Source organism: Cyanistes caeruleus, chromosome 13, assembly GCF_971803275.1.
Source record: "Cyanistes caeruleus chromosome 13, bCyaCae1.hap1.1, whole genome shotgun sequence".
Taxonomy (NCBI): domain Eukaryota; kingdom Metazoa; phylum Chordata; class Aves; order Passeriformes; family Paridae; genus Cyanistes; species Cyanistes caeruleus.
This window is the reverse complement of record NC_141713.1, coordinates 12,742,379-12,761,423: the sequence shown is the minus strand read 5'-3', so window position 1 is coordinate 12,761,423 and position 19,045 is coordinate 12,742,379. Positions and strand designations below refer to the sequence as shown.

Sequence of the window (19,045 nt, the reverse complement as noted above, 5' to 3'; positions counted from 1 at the left end):
AAACCTTGCTTAGAAGCATTCAGACTTCCTCCTGGGAGGAATATTTTTCACTTCAAGGTGACTGTGAACACATTCTTCCTCCTCAAGTTTTTATCTGCTCTGCTTTTCTGAAAACTGTTCTGTTTCCTAACTGATCTGCTTGAGTGTCTGACAGTCTTAAAGTGCTATTGATGTGATAATCTTAGGACAACATATTGACACAAAGCAGAACAGCAGTTAATCAGTCACCCGTTCAGAGGCAGGAAAAATCTCTGCACACACAATGATTTGGTTTATATGTTGATTTATGATGGATCAAAAGGGTTTAGGATTAGTTTATGAACAGAAATGCAAAACAGAGGCCAAAAATATACATGGCCTGTTAAGGTGAAAAGATAAATGACAAAGATTAACTTGAGGAGAGTGAAAGAGAATTTACTGTAAGAGAAAAGGAACAATCAGTTGTTCCAGTGACATGGCTAATTGGTAAAAGAGAATGCAAACCTCCATGTGAAATCACTGGAAAAATCAGAAACTTTTCCAAATGCACTTCAGAGTACACTTACCTACACACTTTAAAGCCCTAGATAAAATCTGCATGAGGCAGCTAGTGAAACTGCTCATGGGAATTCTTGGGACCAGTCCCTCCAACAAAAGCCAAAATAATGCATTGCCTTGACGTTCGACATCTTTCCAACATTGTTAACCTCACAGACCCAGGCAGTAAACTGACCCACGAGGAATGTTCTAGCTATCTGGAGCTTATCCTGCACTGAGCTATTCTGGGTTTGCTTTTGCAGAAACCTAGCTGGCTCATTCAGAAAGAAGCCCTGGAAAGAAATAATATTCATGCACTGTCAATGATCCGAGAAGCAGAGCCTGGGAGCAAAAGTACAGCAAGACAATACAGCAAACTAAGCACACTCAGGAAAAAAGCAGACTGTCCACCCAGACTGCCCATGGAAGGATTAAATAAGCAACTACAGATTTTGCTTAATGAGCACCACTACAGCACTAATCCGTCTTCCTTAGTCTTCTTTCTAATTTGAAGCAAAAGTAACTTGCTACTTTTTATACCACAAGCACTGCTGGCACAGCACCATACTCATTCAGGACTGCAGTGTGCACTCTGATTAATGAAAGATATTGAGAGTAAGGCTCAGTAGACAATTTTTGAAGAGCCACAGGCAAGCAAATGACCCAAGAAGGCCATTCACAATGACCACTTGAAGCAGGCTAAACACAGGCAGACATCCCTGCTTGACTTGGAAAAAGCTGTCAATCACAGGAAGTAACATAAACATGGTCAGAGGGAAGTTTAACATAGGATCAGGCAAGAAAAAAACAGTGAGTTTGCTCTCCAAAAAGCAGAACAAAAGCCATCAGCCTCAGCTCTGTAACATGTTCATGTTCACAGATGATGTTCAGTTGTCTTTACAGTGAGGTTACTGTTATTTGTTTCAGAGTCTAAACACACACACACACACACAGATGCACACTATTCCATCAGGGCAGAAGCAAGCCGTGCCTCAGGACACCCAAATAACCACCCAGACTTCATCAATGAGGGAGATTTTTTGAGCAGAAATATTCCTCTAAGGTTTGCAGTAAAATGGGTTTGTTACCTTGCAGCATAAGTTACACTGAGTTCATCCAATACATTGCTAAGTTTCACCTGAAGTTCTTTCAGAACAACACTAGCTTCAGCATCCAACTGCAAAGATAAATAAGATTACATTTTATTTATACACTAGGTTTCTGGGGTTTCCTTTACAATCAATGAATTAATAATTATATGCAAAGGTGCACTGCACTATGGAGAACAAAATGTGGAAACACCTGTTGGAACAGACACAGAATTGCTTTAGCAGGCCTTAAAATACAATTACCATTTAAAAAAATATATGGAAAAATCTTTGATTATAGTAGGGAATGTTTATATTAGAAATCAAAACTGTGCCATTGGAAAATGACTTTCTGTGAGACTGGGAAAGGTTGTTGGCAGTCACAAGGAGAGAACTACCTTTATCAGGCCAGTGGTATTCAACAAGACACACAAAGAGAAGATGCAGGAAAAGTCAGTGCTCATGTTAATAGTAGTGCAGATGCCTTCATATTTTTATTATTTTTGTACCTTTCACTACTGTTGGTAGGTTTTTTTTGTGATTTTGTGATTAAAGTTGTTTCCATATTTCAAATGTTTCCATAATGCAGTGTAAAATTAGAACAGCCAGCACTGAAAAAGATGGCTTGAAGGCCATCCATGCCAATTCTACTGACAGAGTATGTGGGAAGGGACTCTACCAAATTTCAGTACTGCTGTTTCTAAAAGCCATTAGGGCAAACAAAATTCAAGCACAGAGCAACACATTCTGATGCTTTGATACAGGTTTTCTAAACATAGGAAGAAAGTTAATGCAGGGGAGAAATATATGTTCATATTTACAGGGATGAGGATCCATGCATAGGTTTTGAATCAAAAAGGTACCCTATTGATATTGGTCAACAAACTTGTTTATTTGCTATGGATTCTTTTTAAAATAAAAAAGAATAATTTTTTTATCTCCCTGATCTTTAGCACTCAGGAAAAATAATTACAGCCCATTGTGGGATATGATAGATGATCATTGGGATCAACAGCTGAATGTTAATTAATAGCTGATGTGCCAGGTCTTTCAGCTGTCTACATCCCAGTGTTAAGGAAAGATTTTCAGTGATAAACCTTAATTTGTGAACTCTGTTCTGCAGCAATGTCAGGTACAGATCTTCTGACAATTTCAAAGGACACTGCACATTTAGAATACATAATCAGGGCTGTTTCTATTTGTGTTTTTCTATCTTTCAACTGCATGAGTAGTGCTTGGTGCTTATTTTTCCTCTGGTGCTTCAGAACACCGTGGTGCAGCAGGTCAGTTCTTTTAATCACACTTCAGAGACAAGGGGAAGCTGGATAATTTACATGAGACTACTCAGGAATTCTACAGCAAAGCAAACTGAAATAGATCCAATGATCTACTTTGTTTTAATCTTAGACAAACCTTTATCTCCTTAGAGGTTATGTGTGGGTTAAAATCATAGAAAATTCAACATTTTCACTATAGGCTTTGACAAGAACCTGAAACAGGTGACAGGGGGGAATTACCACACATCCTTTACAAGATACTCAGTGTCGTGTAGAACTCTTCTAATCTGAGAAGCTCATGTTTTACTTATTACTGTAAGTACTTACTGTGACTACTTACTGATTAAGTTTTGAATTACTTTGCATTGAGAGAACTTCTGTTACTTCTGTATATCTTAGTTGTGTCCCTGGCAGATACACTTTGACAGTTCATACACTTAAAGTGATTGCTTTCCTTCATATGAAGAGCAGGAATTACAAAGCTAATTTTATTGCAATGACTATATTAGTAAACAAATTAAGGCATCTATCAAAGGCAAAGATTTTTCCAGGAAATGCATTGCCCTAGGGAATGATAGTGTCTCCTTTGGAGGGATACATACAAATCCCAAATTTAAGACCACTATAATATAAACATTTAACAAACACAGAACACACAAGCATTCACACTGAACACGGTACATGTCAAGGAAAACACAAAATACCAGGCAAACAGAAGACTCAAAATTTCTTAGCAGATCATGCACAAACTGAAGAATCACCTTGTTACTGGGCCCATAGAGGTCAATGTAGTTACTTTCTATCAGAGGTTGTTGTGATAACCAGAAAACACAATGTATCTGCTAAATTCACCTGGAATTGAACTTAGTCCGGCCAAAGTTGGATCAAATGCTAATGCCAGATTGTGGACATTATACACATTATAGAAGGGTGCATGCAACTGTTAAACATTTTAGAGGCTTTGTGCTCACAAATTGCATGAACAAGTTTGTGTGTGCACAGCTGGAGGCATCTGGCAGGACCCCCAGCCCTGTGTGTACACATGCTCATGCTCATCGATGAGGTGGCACGGGGAGGCGTGCGACACAAAGAGGTATGCGGGCTGCCCGGCCAGGTGCTCCACACCTGGCCATGCTGGCATCACTAGGAAGATGTCAGCAAGATTTTTAAATGCTACTTCTCTTTAGGTACTGGAAAAAATGGTGATTTAAGTGTCTCTCCAGAACTAAAATGTGCACTTTTCATTTATTTTATCATGTGGCTTCTGTGTGCTAATGATTGTCCTCAGGCGTCACCCAAATATGCCACAGCATGACCTGCTTCTTTTTCCTGATATGGAAGAGCTAAGATGGAAGCATGGAAGTGAGACCAAAGGCAATGCTGACCAGCATCTGAGACTATGGCAGAGAGGGATATACAGACATGAAAATGAAGTATTTGTGGTATTGGGGACTTCTCTTTTTCTCTTCAAGTCTCATTTGCTTCATAGATTTTGATGAAGGAGGAATGAAAATTAACAAACTTTCCTGAACATATACAAGGAAAATAAAAGGCTCTACTTGAGCAGATTATTTTGTGAAAAAACAAATCAAAACAACAAACCAACAATAAAACCCAGCTATGAGTGTCATTAATGTATCATATCTAATTTAAGCAGCAAAAGAGAAAAAATGCATTTATACCTTGGACAAATGTATTCTGGGTTCCATTTACTGTTCCCAGCATGTGTGGACTAGCCTTAAAATATATTGGGGTAGGTTCCTAAGGTTTCAAAATTGGATTTTTTTAAAGGATCAAGTTTATTTCATTAATAATGTGTAAATCATACTTTTATATCAATTCTTAATATTCTTGCCTTTTCTAAGCTCATATTTCTGTTATTTTACTATGTTCTTAAATAGCAGAATTAATTTTTACCCACAAGGGAATGTACTCATAAATCTGTTGGCACACTACATAAGATCTTTTGATTATGCATTATCAAAGACATAATTAGAAGTTTGACTTTTTCTGAATGCTACACAAAAACTGAGAACACATTTGCTGAACAGCTGAAAAAATAATAAATATTTGAACATCATTGTTTCCAAATTCTGCCTGTCTTAAAACTGTAAGTTTTTTATTTACAGACAAGACTTGGAAAACGGTTAAAAATCTGATGGATTTGGCTGCTTTCAGTGGCTCAGATTGAGGTATTCCCTGCTGTAACTTAATGTGTGCTAGTATGGACATAATCTTGTTAACTGCAAATTTGGTGTTTTCTGCAGGAAACTACAGAGATGCAAATTACTTTTGCATGAGTTAAATGGAACCTCTCTAATCTGAATTCCATTTACAATTTCACAAGTCTAATTACTTATCATTTTTCTAATGGAATTTCCTGGTTAATTCTGTTCAGAAAATAGTTTGACATATTTTCTGTATATCTGCAGGTACAGATATTTATCAGCTCCATAACTTTAGTGGTTCTTTCTGTCTCTGATAGACACCACCTCTCCTCCACCCACACCCTTAGGACAGTGAGATGGGAGATGTTTGGCTGCCACTGCTCCAAGCACAGTGGAAAGCACTTGGACCTCTGTACAAGACGTAAAGATGGACACTGCTGAACTATTCTGCTGAAGTCTGGTCACCCCATCGAAGTCTTTAAGGCCACGTATAGATTGCTATAGGAATTCCTAAGCTTTATGTGTAAAATTGGAACTGAATTTGCCAAAGTGGGAATATGATTTATCTATAGTAGGTTATATAATAAAGGTTGTCATACATAACCTCCTTTTGCTTTACACATTCTTTTTTTTGATCCTAATTACTGTAACTCATTTCTGCCATGTTCTGTCATCTGGTGTAAAACAACATAATCACTGCCTTCCCTTCTTTCTCTTTTATCAGCTTCCAGCTTGTCAGACATGAAAAAAAATATTTAGTGTAAATGTATGCATTCCTTTTGGATGAAACATACAGGAGCTAAACCAAAATTCTATGATGATGATCTGTTCCTATGTTTTTGGACTTGATTAAAAAAACCCCAAACAAACAGTGGGTTGGATGCACTTTACTACTCTTTCTTATGGCAGACTGTTCTCATTGATATGATTTGTAAGTACCCTCCCTGCTTTGCTGCAGCAGAGGAGGACAGCTAATAAAGAAGCTCATCTTGTTCAGACTATTTTATTTTAATGGTGGGGGATCTGAGAAACCAGTTTTTTCTCTATTTATAGAGCTCCCTGCCTGCAATGTGCAATAAGCCTACTCTGAACAGAGGGATAGCTGCTTGATTGTGGTTATTTTGACTGCACAGTTTGAAAGACATACTGCTCACAGTGTGACACTGAGGAGATTAACAGCATTTAATTTTTCTTAGAATTAGTTTTGCTTCAACTGAAATAGTCTCATTATTTTGCTGAAAATCATCTGACTTTTATGCCCTCCACAAGTGAAATATTAAACTGTTTTTTCCCTTCAAGGAAACTGCTTTCAGATTTTATTGCTGGCTTTGTTTCTTATGAGTACCAGTTCAATAAGCCAAATTGGCCATTAGCAGTTGGGCCTCTGGAATAGTGAGGGGAGTAAATATTCCAATTGGAAGACAAACATTTTAGTGGCATTTTGATATGGGTGAAAAAAAATTGAACATGAATTTGCTTTTCTTCAAGAAGTAGCCCTAGAAGTCCAAATGTATTTTTAAGATGTGAATGAGAGATGCACTTAAGGCACCTAATGAAGGGGTTATAGGAAAATATATCTAAATTGTCTCCGTGGGTTGTGTGTTGCACCATATTTGTAGGAAATTCTGCTTTGATACTGTAACAACCTTGATAATTAATCTTCATTAACATCAAGAGAAAACCAAAAAGGATGAGAAGTCATAAGAACTTTTGAAAGAAAATTGCTATGAAAAATGCCTAACTTAAAAAAAAATTATATGAGGGATTAGGAGCAAATGAAAAACTAATATTTTCTTGTGGAAAAATGACATTTTAGAGGTTCAAGCAAATATTCTGGTTGAAAATAATTTGATAGAAATAGACATAAAATGTGACTCAGCTTTTCTCTGCCCTTGTTGTTATCCTGATTTATGGACATTTACCTGTTTTCATGAATCATGACATTCAAAATTAAGATTGGATCCAAGACTTAATACAAAAGTACTTTGCACAGAACATAAAAGCATGAAGGACGAGATTTCTTGTAATATTCAGAGAGGGAAAAAATACAAGAGGAACCACAAAAACAGCCACTTCTGGATGATGAATGTCTATTTTCAAAGTTTGGTAAGAAATTTGCAGTGACAAGGCTGCAGAAGTTTATTTCCTGTTATCTGGAGCAGGAGTTATTTTTGCAGTGGCAGCTTCAAGGAGCTGTTCCTGGCTCAGCAGGAGGGACTGGAGTGACTCTGTAGGTGAATTTGGAGGCTGCAGCTCCTTGCATGGCAAAGGGGACCCATCTCACCTCTGCAGGGCACCACTGTGGATGTGGAAATATGAAATGCCGTGTTTTCCAGTTCTCTCTGTGTAATGTGGCCACATTAGATCAAAGTTCTGTGAATCTATCAAGCTACAGCCTCAAGAAGGAAAATGATGATGCATGCAGAACTTAATTTTTAAAGCCAGCTACTGATAATATGGGTAGGATATTCATGTTCTAAACATTGTTTCTCAACAAGTAGACAGGATTTTTAATATGGCTTGAAAATATGTTAATTTTTTCATCATATTTCAGAACAGTAAAAGACTACAGTCAGGAAGGTATTGAAGCACTGTTTATGTCCTTTTACTGTTGGACAGGACTCCAGGCGCTTTTAAATCTTCTGAAATGAAAAACGGGGTAAAGCTGAGGGTATTTTGAACTGTTGAGTAAAAGCTCTTGGTGAAATGGTATCTTGAATACAAGCAGGCCTTCAGATACTGAAAAGTGCACTTAAAATGTTTTATAGATTTTTGTAGAACTCTGAAAGGCTTTACACTATCTGCCTAGTAAAACTTTTCAGTTTAGTGTCAACTAAATGCCCAAGCATAGCTCTTTTTGATTTAAGATCATAGGGAATTACACAAATGCATCAATGGAAATATGTAGTAAATATGACTGTTCTTAGCCTTAGAAAATATGGTCAGGAATAATAAAAGATGCTTACTATCACAAACCTCATAAGAGAATCTCTCTCCTTCTTTCTTCTGCTCAGTGGATTGCAAGTCAAAGGCATTAGACAAAGACAATGACACATTACAGACAAAACGTACCAATACATAAAAAGCAAAGTATAGTCCAATACAAACATTAAAATAAAGCTGGCACTACAGATTGCAACACAAAACACCCAGAGCTGATAGAACATTACAGATCATTAGCATGTGTCTGTGAATTAGCATTATGTCTTTGCAGTATTGTCAGGACGGTAAATAGGTCTTGTAGACTTCTTTTTTAACATTTTGATTTTCTTTGCAAGTAGAAGTGAAAGCTTTGACTAGGTTGCAGATATGGTGCTAATGATCTCTAAGGAACTTTAAATGAACCAGGACACGGATATGACTCACCTCCTTCCCTCCCATGGACTCAAACATTTTCTCAAGCTGGACTCTTAATTGCTGAATGTTGTTCATCAAGATACAGGCCTACAGAGAGAGCATCAAATGTGAGATTGTGCATGAGCAACTCTTCAGCAGGCCTACATTCACAGAATCATTACGGTTGGAAAAGATTTCTAAGACCATCTTCATTCCTACATTCTCAAGTTCCATTAGAGGAACTTCCTGTCCACTGCTGCCTCTCCTTCCTCCTTAACTGACCCTTCTCTTTGCCTGCTCAGCCCATGACTGTGCACCAAGAGCAGTGCTGCCTCACAGGGAACCATCTCCCAGTCAGCTGGACAGGTTTTCTCTTCTAGAAAGCAGTGAACTTTTTTTAATATAAACATTAGATTCATAGGAGCTCCCAATATTTGATATTTAGCTGCAATAGATGTCTTTTAAAATTCTATTATTGTATGTAGGTGACCTCTAGACCACCACACTGCCCTGAACTGTAGAGAGCACTGGCAGATGTCATACACAGGGATGTGGCACAAGGACTGCTGAGATCTGTGATGGGCTAAGGGCTCTTCCATTAAAGGTGAACAGTCTGAGGATGGGGCTGCAGTCATTGATCCACTGCAGATTGGTACAGCTGCACAAAACACTACTAAATACAGCAGGCATTGTGCTAAAAGCTGCCTGCCAAGGGAGAGCTAGCTTTGATTGAATATCAATGATATTGAAAAGCCAGTTCCCAAGAATACTTTTCCCTGGTCTTGTTAAAGTATTGAAAATGTTTCCATTTGCTCAATTACATCTTTAGTGTCCATATCTCATTTATTTCTGAGCCCTTGGCAATCTGGTCCTTCATTAGGGACTCCCTTGTAAGCAGTGAGGCAACAAAACAGCACAATTTTCTTCTCCCCTCTGCAGGGGTAAAGTAAAGCCCAGTGAGGGGCAGCAGCTGAAAGCTCTGCACCCGTTCCCTGCACGGGGGATGCACAAACTGATACAGAGAGGCAAGGCAATGCAAAGGGAAAACCCCAAACAAAGATATTTTCCTCTCTGAGAAACAAGATGATACACTCACCATGTTCACCATGGTATTAGGTTGTTAACCACGGCATGTTTGTAGTCATCTTGTAATTACTTTATAGCTTTAATACTGGAATTATTAACTAGAATTTTTAACTAATTTCACTTATTGTAGCTTTTACACATCACTGTAAGCAGCTATGAAAACATGCTGACCTCCCTCCATTCATGCTTTTTCATATATAGAAGTGATTACATTTTCAAAAAGTACAGTAAGTCATTTAAAGGCAATTTCTGAGGCAGAAAAAAGCCACAGATTCTTACTCACCACATTTTCTTTATCACAATAGGAGCTGAAGTAACTTGAAATGATTGCAGCATACTGAACAAGTACTTTGTTGATGGTCTAGAAGAGGAGAAGACTCTTTTAAATGGTGAATTTCATAATGTAAACCAAAATTATTAAAAGAAGAGGTTTGTATAAACAATAGGCTTTACAGGTGCTTACACACATAGTATATTATATTTTTTAGATATAATGAAAGCAATCTCGTGATCACATTTTCAAATCCTTGCACAGCAGCTGGTGGGTAGTTCTTAATGTAAAGCAGTTTTCAATAGCAGAGAGTTTAATTTTAGCAGTACTGCTTTTGAGAAACACTGAGAACTCTACTCCTTGCAATGTACTACATAATTAATGGAACAGTAGCAAGCTCAAAAAATTCTCCAGGGTGGCAATATGTAGACTAGAAATATAATGGAAATATAAGACAAGAGGAGTACTGTTCAAAGCCTGGCAATGTGAGTTACCTTACAATAATCATGGAAATAAGAAGTCAGCAAATGGAGAATAGTTGCAATGAAAGAACAGAATTAAATGTAAATGTGAACTTTTCTAAAGACAGCAGGACTATAATAGAAATTCAGAGCTTGTGAGGAAATGTAACTATCGAAATAGAAAGCAGGAAGAATTGAGTTTATCAAGCAGCAGGTGAATAACTACCACCTCAGGACTTCAAACAAAAATTCCTTATTGCCGCACCTTGAATTTTTCCTTCACTTGCACTGCCTAATTAGCTAATTGAATTTCAATTAATGGCTCCATTAATGGAACTGCAATCAGTTCTTAGCAAGATAACAATTGATGCATACATATATATGTATAAAATACATTAATGTGAAATCTCAGAGATTCTCAAGCTGGTAAACCATTTTGACAAAGTAGACAAAACCCAGCCTTAAGCCACAAACATCATGTCTTTCTGAGGATCCCAAGTAGCTAAATACCATTGATTCTAAAAAGCACTGGGATCACTTATCTTTCAAGTACATGGCAACAGTGTCCTTCTCTCTGAAGCTTAGTTGAGATGCATTGGCTTTACTTTACCTTTGCAAATCTTCTCATTAAATGAGATAGCGCTTCTGGATTAGGACACTCCAATTTCCTAATAATCTCAAAGCTTTGATTGAGCTGTGTGAAGACATCAACCACAGAACAAGAGAAGAGGGCATGATCTGATGTTTGCTGAAACTAGAGAGAAACATTCAAATGTCAGTATTTGTTCAGAGATCAAAACTGTATTCATTGATTCTTATACTTGAAAATCCTCCTAGAGTCAAAAAAAGTGATAAAAAGAAAAGTCTCATTGTTAATACTAAGAAATGTAGCTTTTCACTTTTCTGATACTTTTGAACCTTTTAAAAATAAACCAGAATTTTCATTCATGACATCATTATCACATCATAGGTTAATGAAATGATACCATAGAATAAATTCTGTGGGGATTTAGGCAGAAGGAATCAGAGGGAATTAGAACAGGAGTTTCTCTGTAAGGTATCTTCCAAAAGCTGTTATCTCCTGAAGTCTAAGAAGGATGTTGTGGGACCAAAAATACTTCTGGCTTTGTAATAATATATGTCTTAATAATTTATTTATTCTCTTCCTTAAAAAGGCTTACCCCATCTTTTTTGTCTCTTTCTAGTGCTCCATGAAGAAATTCCATTGAGACATCCTCATTTTCATCCAGCCACTGAATGACAAATGGTTCAAACCACCTGAAAATTAAAAGCAATTTTGTAAAGTAAAGTAGGTATATTTCATGAAGATGGCAAGAGGAGAGATGTCGTACTAGCCAGCAGTTTGGCACCTTGTGTTTTCGTATGTGTTCTTATTGCTAAACATTCCAACAACCCTGGAAAAATTTTTGTCACCAAAATGCTGCAGCTACCAAAAGGATTTTCAGGCTTCAGTTTCACAATGCTCTCACTCTGGTGATGTAAAATAGGCAGTAGCCAATTTTCTACCAGTGAAGCATAGCAGGAATGCACCTTCTATCAATAATGGCTTTTTGGTAACATTTTTTTTTTATTTGTATCTGAAGTAATTTTTGCATAACTTTGTTTTAGTAAAAATCAGCTGTGTTTTATTTTTATTTCATTTATTAAAAAAAGTAATAACAGGTCTCAAACTATCTCAGCCAACCAGCAGAACTGCAGAAGATTAAGGGTAGCTCATTTACTGAATATATTTCTTGCAGGGAGACAGGTGCAAACAAAGCCAGCAGCTGAGTATTAATCCAATCCAGTAAGAATGATTCCAGTAGTGTATCCCGTTAGCACTACAGCTTTATCCAAATTTGGTTATAAAATAAATGCAGGGACCTGCAACTAATAGTGCTGCTGTTCCCACATCTCCTACCTTCCACAGACATTTTCTGACCAAAGCATTTTGTCATCTCTGATGACCTGGAGTTACAACACCTGTAGAAACCTATGAAATAGCTAATTGCACATTTAACACCTGGACTATTCCACTTGACAGAATGAAGAATTAAAGAGAAGAAAGTGCAAAATGTAGTTGTTGGTGCTACACACCTTGAGATCTCACACAAACCTGAGCATAAATATTGACCAAAACAAACCTTGCACAAAGCCCAGATTCACAGAAGCCTTCCCGAAACATCACTTACAGAGAGTATTCAGGCACTGCATCCTTGAAAGCAGAGAGTTCTCTCACATATTCATTATAAAACCATTTCACTTTGAAGTGCAAATTCATATAATCTGTGCTTTTGCATAATCGCTGCTTTTCATGTTCTGCAATAGAAGGAGTGGAAATAAAAACACTTAATAGTGTTCTAACAGTAAATAACATTCTTGTGCCTCAGTGCACCAGTGACATAATAATACAGGACTTGTGTTTTAAAGCATAATTGGTTTGATTTTTCTAGAGGTAGGAATACCACAACAGTTTCAATTTTCAGCATCAGAGTACTGTTAGGAAAAACAAAAACCAAAGTCCAAACCACAAATCAGGCTTCTCCCCTCTCTTTGCTGCAGTGAGAAAAAAACCACAAATTTGCTGACTTCCATTCTTTATATCCTTCTTTGGCTGCTACAAAATGGTTAAGAAGCTTTTGAATGTCAAGCTGGAAAAGACAACTTTGTAGTAGCCAAAGGAAGTAACAGCTATAAATGCCAGTCCTACGTGAATGTGTGAAACCTGCATTCATCAGAGCTAAGAAAAAGAAAGAGGGAAAAGCTCCACAGCTCTACAGCCATCTGATTTATGGCACAAGTGAAAAAAGATGGTTTGATAAAGTGGTTTTGAAATTTTTCAGACTTCACCTTCTCAGTGTCCTCCTGTTTTCCACATACTGAATTTGCAGATGGAGGTGGGTGGCAGAAGTCATGGAGCCACCTGTAATAACTTTCTGCATTTTTGAAATCTGATTTAATTTGTTTGGAACAAACGTCCACCTTCCTTCCAGGATTTTGATCCTTGTTTTAACTTGTGCACTATGCTCTGCATTACTCACCCAGCCACTGCAGACCTGGACAGCTCCATTCCTTCTATCCCTTAGCTAACAGGCACTTTATCCTTGCTCAAATCTTTCATTTCCTTCTCCCCCAGCATGAAACCAGGGATCCACCAGTTTTGGGAAGAATAATCATACCTTTATTTACTGCTCACAGCTTCCTAAAATCTCCACAGGTCTCATTTGTTTGAGGTGTCATGTCACTTGCACATTCTTTCCTAAGCAAAAGAGCAATTTCTTTTCCTAGCTCCCTTAAAAAATGCCCTAATACAGGTGCTCAGCAGGAATAATGTTTTTGTGTAAATACTATGTATTAAGAACTTATCAGTTCCAAACCTCCTTACTTCTGCTAGCTTTGCAACACAGCTTTAGACAAATCTACTGTATTTGGATGGGAACCTAATTTTCTGTAACAGCAGGAGCATCACATCCTCTGTCATACACTTGAAAGTAGTATTGGATTTTCTGTCAGTGAAAGTGCACTGTGAAAGACACATTCTGTGTTTCCAGATCTAGTCAGGTACATTAAAAGGAAATGTTTAGTTTTATTATTATGCCAAATCAGCACTCCAGTAGTACACCATGCCATCTGACAAGTGAGTGTTTCAGATGCATTTTATTATGCAGTGGGTTACTAAGTTTTGTGCAAATCAGCTTATGAAGTGACCTTGTGGGCTTTTATTGCCTTTTTAGCATTGCAGTAGCATTTTCACCTTCACTGCCTTTCCACCAAACTCAAGAAAAATCACTAAATCAGTTTCTGTTTAAATATTGCATTTATTCATCTTCATGCTACTACAAACTCTCCCCAGCCCAGTATCTTTGTTACAAGCATTAAACAGGACCACAGAGAGAAAGATATCACCTTCTCTCATGGCTCTGAGAAATCTTTCTTTTTTTGTAGGCAGCAGGTTTTTCACAAACTATTATATAAAACATTTGCTCTACAGAAGGTATTCTTACAAGGTAGACTACTCTTTCACTGAGCACAATTATGCTATTGCTATGAAATTCACTGCACATCTCCTGCTTAAGTCATTGTTAAAAATCTGTCCTAGATTGCATCCCAAAAGAGTGGAATTTCTGAAACGAATAGCACTTTTTTCCATTCAAGCTTAGCATAAATGGGTTGCTAGATTATACAATGCAACTTGAGAATGTTTGCTATAGTATCACAACCAAGGAAATGCTTATTTCAATTTTAGAAATGAGCTACTGCCACTAATTGGCAAACTTGTCCAGGAGGGTACAATTTATACATACCATTCACAGATATTTTCTTTTTAAGGTTAAAATTTATAACACATTAAAAATGAGCACAAAAGTAATTCATGAATAATTGAACTTTTTTTCTGCAGGCTGTTATGCCTGGTAGAGAATATTTAAAGAGTCTCCCAGGATATTATTTCTTGTTACATATAAGAGAAAAAAACACCCAGAACTCCTGACATTAATGTATGAGAACATCAGCAAACACTTCACAGGACATATGAGGTCATTCAGTATCAAAGCATTTTACCTCTTCAGTTAAACCAAAGAAAGGAGGAAACAGGTGCCCCTATGAGTCAGCAGTGACAATTTTAACTGGATGATAGATGGGTTTATCCATGGTAACCATGGATTTTGGTTACAAAGTGCAGCAACATCACTGTAGGTGTTCTGAATTTAGATTAGGACCAATAGATTGCTTTCTTAATTTCTGAAAAACTTGCACAAGCTAATGTAAATATGAGCCAGCACAGAATACCTGGATGCATTTTGGAGATCTGTGTCTATTTTCCTGGAGGGAAAGCTAGTGCCATGTTTCCTTACACAGACACCCATTTTGGGCTTTCTGGAAGATAGTTGTAGTAGCTGCATAATATAACATTTTTAAAAAGTCCACTCTTGCTTTGCAAAATTATTATACTACTGAGACAGTCTGGAACTAAACCTGCCAGTTGTGTACAAATGTGCTCTCTGGAGAGATGATGACAGAAATACCTTAACATTATCAGAATCTAACTGATTCTAGATAAGGAAATCTCCAATACAGCAAACCTAATGCTGATAATATTTTTTATTTTGTGCTGCTTCTTTCCTGAAACATTCCTTGTAGTGCAGCATATTTCTATAAGCATCTAATAAGTTTTGTAAAGAGGTCAGGTTCAGCTCCCATTCTGGCATTTTGTATATCACTGTGTCATGCATCAATGAAAAAATACTGATAAGATTCTTGTAAACTGCACCATCTATAAACTTTAGTTGTGTGTATGGGGCACTTTAGCTGCTTTTAGGAATTGCAGTTCCATTAAGTATAACTTTTTTACATTGTTGATGACACTTGGGGTGGGGGGGAATATCTCCTTAGGGGTGATGCTGTAATGCACATGTGCTTCCACAGGCTTGCAGCAACAGAAACTTACAGTAACTGCAACCACAATGAAAACTGTGTGGAAATGTTCCTCCTCACTGGTACAAACCACAGAGATGGGAACCCCCTCAAGAAGGCCTCCAGTGAGCATCAGCACTGAGGAAAAAAATAAAATCTGCTCAAATGTCCTTTGTATAACCAAGAATGAAGAGAGACTGTTTTTAAAAGCTATTACAGGGATGCATTAATATATGCAAAAGAACTTGGCATGTGATGAAATCAGCAGAGACCTGGTGATATGTGCTGTATCTGGCACATAATTGCAGGCAGCAGTTCTTTTACATAAAAACTTATAAAGAAATATAATAGGAAGGACTATAATCCAAGGCACTTTCCTCAAAGGCCTTGACCAAACAACAGTACTTTGGAATTATGTTTGATTTTTTGCTGATTTTTCCAGCAATTGCTGAAGAAAGTTGAGAAGATTTTCTTAAAGCAACAAACAAAAGTCATAACGATGACTTACTAAGCAGAAATATCTATATACACTAAAGACAATGTCATGTAACAAACTGGAAATAGAATCTTGCTCACTACAGGATCTTTTTTTTCTTTTTAACCTTGAGGTAATAACATTACTCTGAGTTTCCATGTAATTTTTGATATGTATTAGTTGCTAAAAAAGGAAAAAAGTGTAATCTAACAACCTTCACAAAAGATGAACATGTTAAATATTCAGATAATCAAATTGATATTTTGTTCAACTCTGATTTTTCTTATTTGGCTACAAAAACTCAGAGCAATTTTTTTTTCTACAGAACTTTCCAAGCCAGTATTTTTTATAAAAGCATATAGTTAAGCTGCTTGAAGGATTCTAATAAGATGGTTTAAAGTATATATCAAATCTTTATGAACAAGAACTTCAAGGAAATTAGTCTGTAAAAAATGAACGAATTGACTTCATAAACATAAAAATATCTTTCTAAAAAACCCAAATTTGTCCAGGTTTCAGGCTATATAGCTAATGTTTCAGGGATTAATAACTACTATAAAGAGTATTTATGTGTAACAAATTAATTACATCACAACCAGCTGGTTTGACTGACATACAGTCTACTGCTCTACAGTTTATTAAACAGAAATGGTTGCAACTAAGCATATGGGATTTGTGTTTGGATTACTGCAAATTTTCCCATCAAAACTCAGCTGCTATTTTCAACCATTGTGACATAATTCCATATTATTTGCAATAATTATCTACCAATCTTTCCAGAGACTACCAGCTGCTATCTGTTTCTTCCAGAGCTGCTGTTTCAGAAAACCTGCTATTTCCAAACTTGCAGTCATATAATTGGGAAGGGTAATTGGGAACACAAAACTGAGTATAGCTGGAGGAAGACAAGCCCTGGCAAGGGATGATATGGACTGGGTACGAATTGGTATTCCTCCCTCTGAATCATTGTGGGAATGTTACGCTGAATGATGCACCTATGTTTTGGATAAAAGTAGAAGTTGATGCTCAATGCACCTGATCCCAGTGCAATTTTCTCACAATACAGGAGTGGTTGCTATGCCACAGCCTCTTTTAATGTGGGTATTATGCCTATAGTGTTCTAGATTTAATCCCTATACTGCTGAAAGAAACCTGGAGCCTCTAATTGTATGAACAGAATAGCAAACAAGCCACAAATTAAGAAAAAAATTAACTCGAGGTTCATCACTGATTTAGAAGGAAACATTACATTCTACTAGAATCTCATCCCAAGATTCTTGCACTTTGCTAAAGGCAATAGAAGTCACTGGGTATTAACTGAAATAGACAGTAGAACATAACCAATTGATAATTATGTATAATTTATATTGATTTTTATAATATGAAGTACTACTGACCTTTCTGAAAGGGCTTTTTGTGTCAAGATGAATATAATAAACCAAAACCTGAAAAACTTCTGTCATTACCTCCTTTTTGGATTATATATCTCTCTAAACTCGCCTCTAATTTTCCTTTAAAAAATATATTGTATCTTTCACAACACACTTCTACAAAGTCAATCTTTTCTCTGCATTTACTTGGAAATTTTCACCAAAATATCTTTGGAGAGTTCACAAATGTAATGGACTGCATCTGGAATATCTCCATGGGGTGGTGAAGCAGTGCAAGTGGGAAACTGAAGAAAAAAGAGACCAAGTACACTTATTAAGGCAACATGCATAAATTAAGAAAGGCAGTGTAGGTCTTCAAAGATTTCCTTATTATGGAGTCCTATTTCCTCCCTGGGCAGAGGAGCTGCTAGAGAGGGTCCAGTGGAAGCCACAAAGATTATGAGTGGTCTGGAGCATCTCTCTTATGAGGGGAGACTTAGGAGGGGAGCTGGGCCTGTTTAGTCTGGAGAAGAAAAGACTCAGGGGAGAGCTCATTAATGCATATAAACATCTCCAAGGAGGATGCCAAGAGGATGGTGTCAGACTCTTTGTGGTGGTGCCCAGCAACAAGAGAAGGAGCAATGGCCATAACCTAAAACACAAGAAGTTTTATCTCAGCATGAGGAAGAACTTTCCAATGAGGGCAGCAGAGCATGGAACAGCTGTCCAGGCAGGTCATGGAGTCTCCATCTTCTGGAGACATTCCAAACCTACCTGGACACATTCCTGCTGTCACCTGCTCCAGGTGACTTTGCCTTGACTAACAGGGGGGTTAGACTGGATGATCTCCACTGCTGCTTGCCAACCCTAACATTCTGTGATTCTGTGACAGACATCAGGGAAGGAAGACAGACTCTCTTATTCTGAATGGTGAGGAAAAATGGATTTGCTGTTCTTTTTTGTCTCCTTGCCTGCAGTGGAGGCGGCAAATCAATCCCTGACTTACTGCAGTGTGCTGTAAAAGCTGAAGTTACATTGCCCCTTACATTCAGTGAGAAGCTCTCAAACCAAGAGGCCATTTGCTCAGTGCACTGCTTTGCCTGACATTTCCCTGCAGGTGCAGGACAGCTCAGGGTCACCTGCCTGGTGTCAGAAAAAGCAGAGCTGTACATGTCTCTCTGGGAGAGGTAAATGTCTCATGGGAACTTCAAGGCCATCAAATACCTATGTCATATACTACTTAAGAGATGCAATATGTACAGTCATGAGGGATGTATGAACTTGCTGCAAACTACCCTATCTTCTACTCTAAATGTTGCATTTGCCGTTTTTTACCAACTGTGTTACATTGCCTAAATGTTTCAAATTACTTAGGCAAATTAACTATGATATCTTATTAACATTAATCATAACCATTGAACCATTCCATGTTTTTATGATTTGCCAGCATATTGCTTGAATCTGAGATGGAAAACAAGAAAGGTAACAAAGAGCATTTCAATAGCATTGGAACTACTAAATACTCAGCTGTGCATCTTCAATGTAATTTTTGTGATAGGCTTCTTCCATTTACTTATTTCTTAAT

At 37.3% G+C, this 19,045-nt stretch overlaps 1 protein-coding gene across 2 annotated transcripts in view; it reads right to left on the bottom strand.

Moving 5' to 3' along the window:
- Positions 1–19,045, bottom strand: part of UNC13C (unc-13 homolog C) — a 118,371-nt gene that overhangs the window by 20,857 nt on the left and 78,469 nt on the right. The window contains exons 18-24 of one of the 2 annotated variants that reach the window (XM_086848905.1): positions 12,396–12,522; positions 11,385–11,481; positions 10,814–10,957; positions 9,755–9,832; positions 8,416–8,493; positions 8,026–8,055; positions 1,605–1,693 (exon numbers count right to left, since the gene is read on the bottom strand). In XM_086848905.1, the coding sequence (XP_086705031.1) occupies positions 1,605–1,693; positions 8,026–8,055; positions 8,416–8,493; positions 9,755–9,832; positions 10,814–10,957; positions 11,385–11,481; positions 12,396–12,522 (643 nt within the window). The remainder of the gene's footprint in view (positions 1–1,604; positions 1,694–8,025; positions 8,056–8,415; positions 8,494–9,754; positions 9,833–10,813; positions 10,958–11,384; positions 11,482–12,395; positions 12,523–19,045) is intronic. The other variant, XM_086848906.1, reaches the window with a different exon arrangement.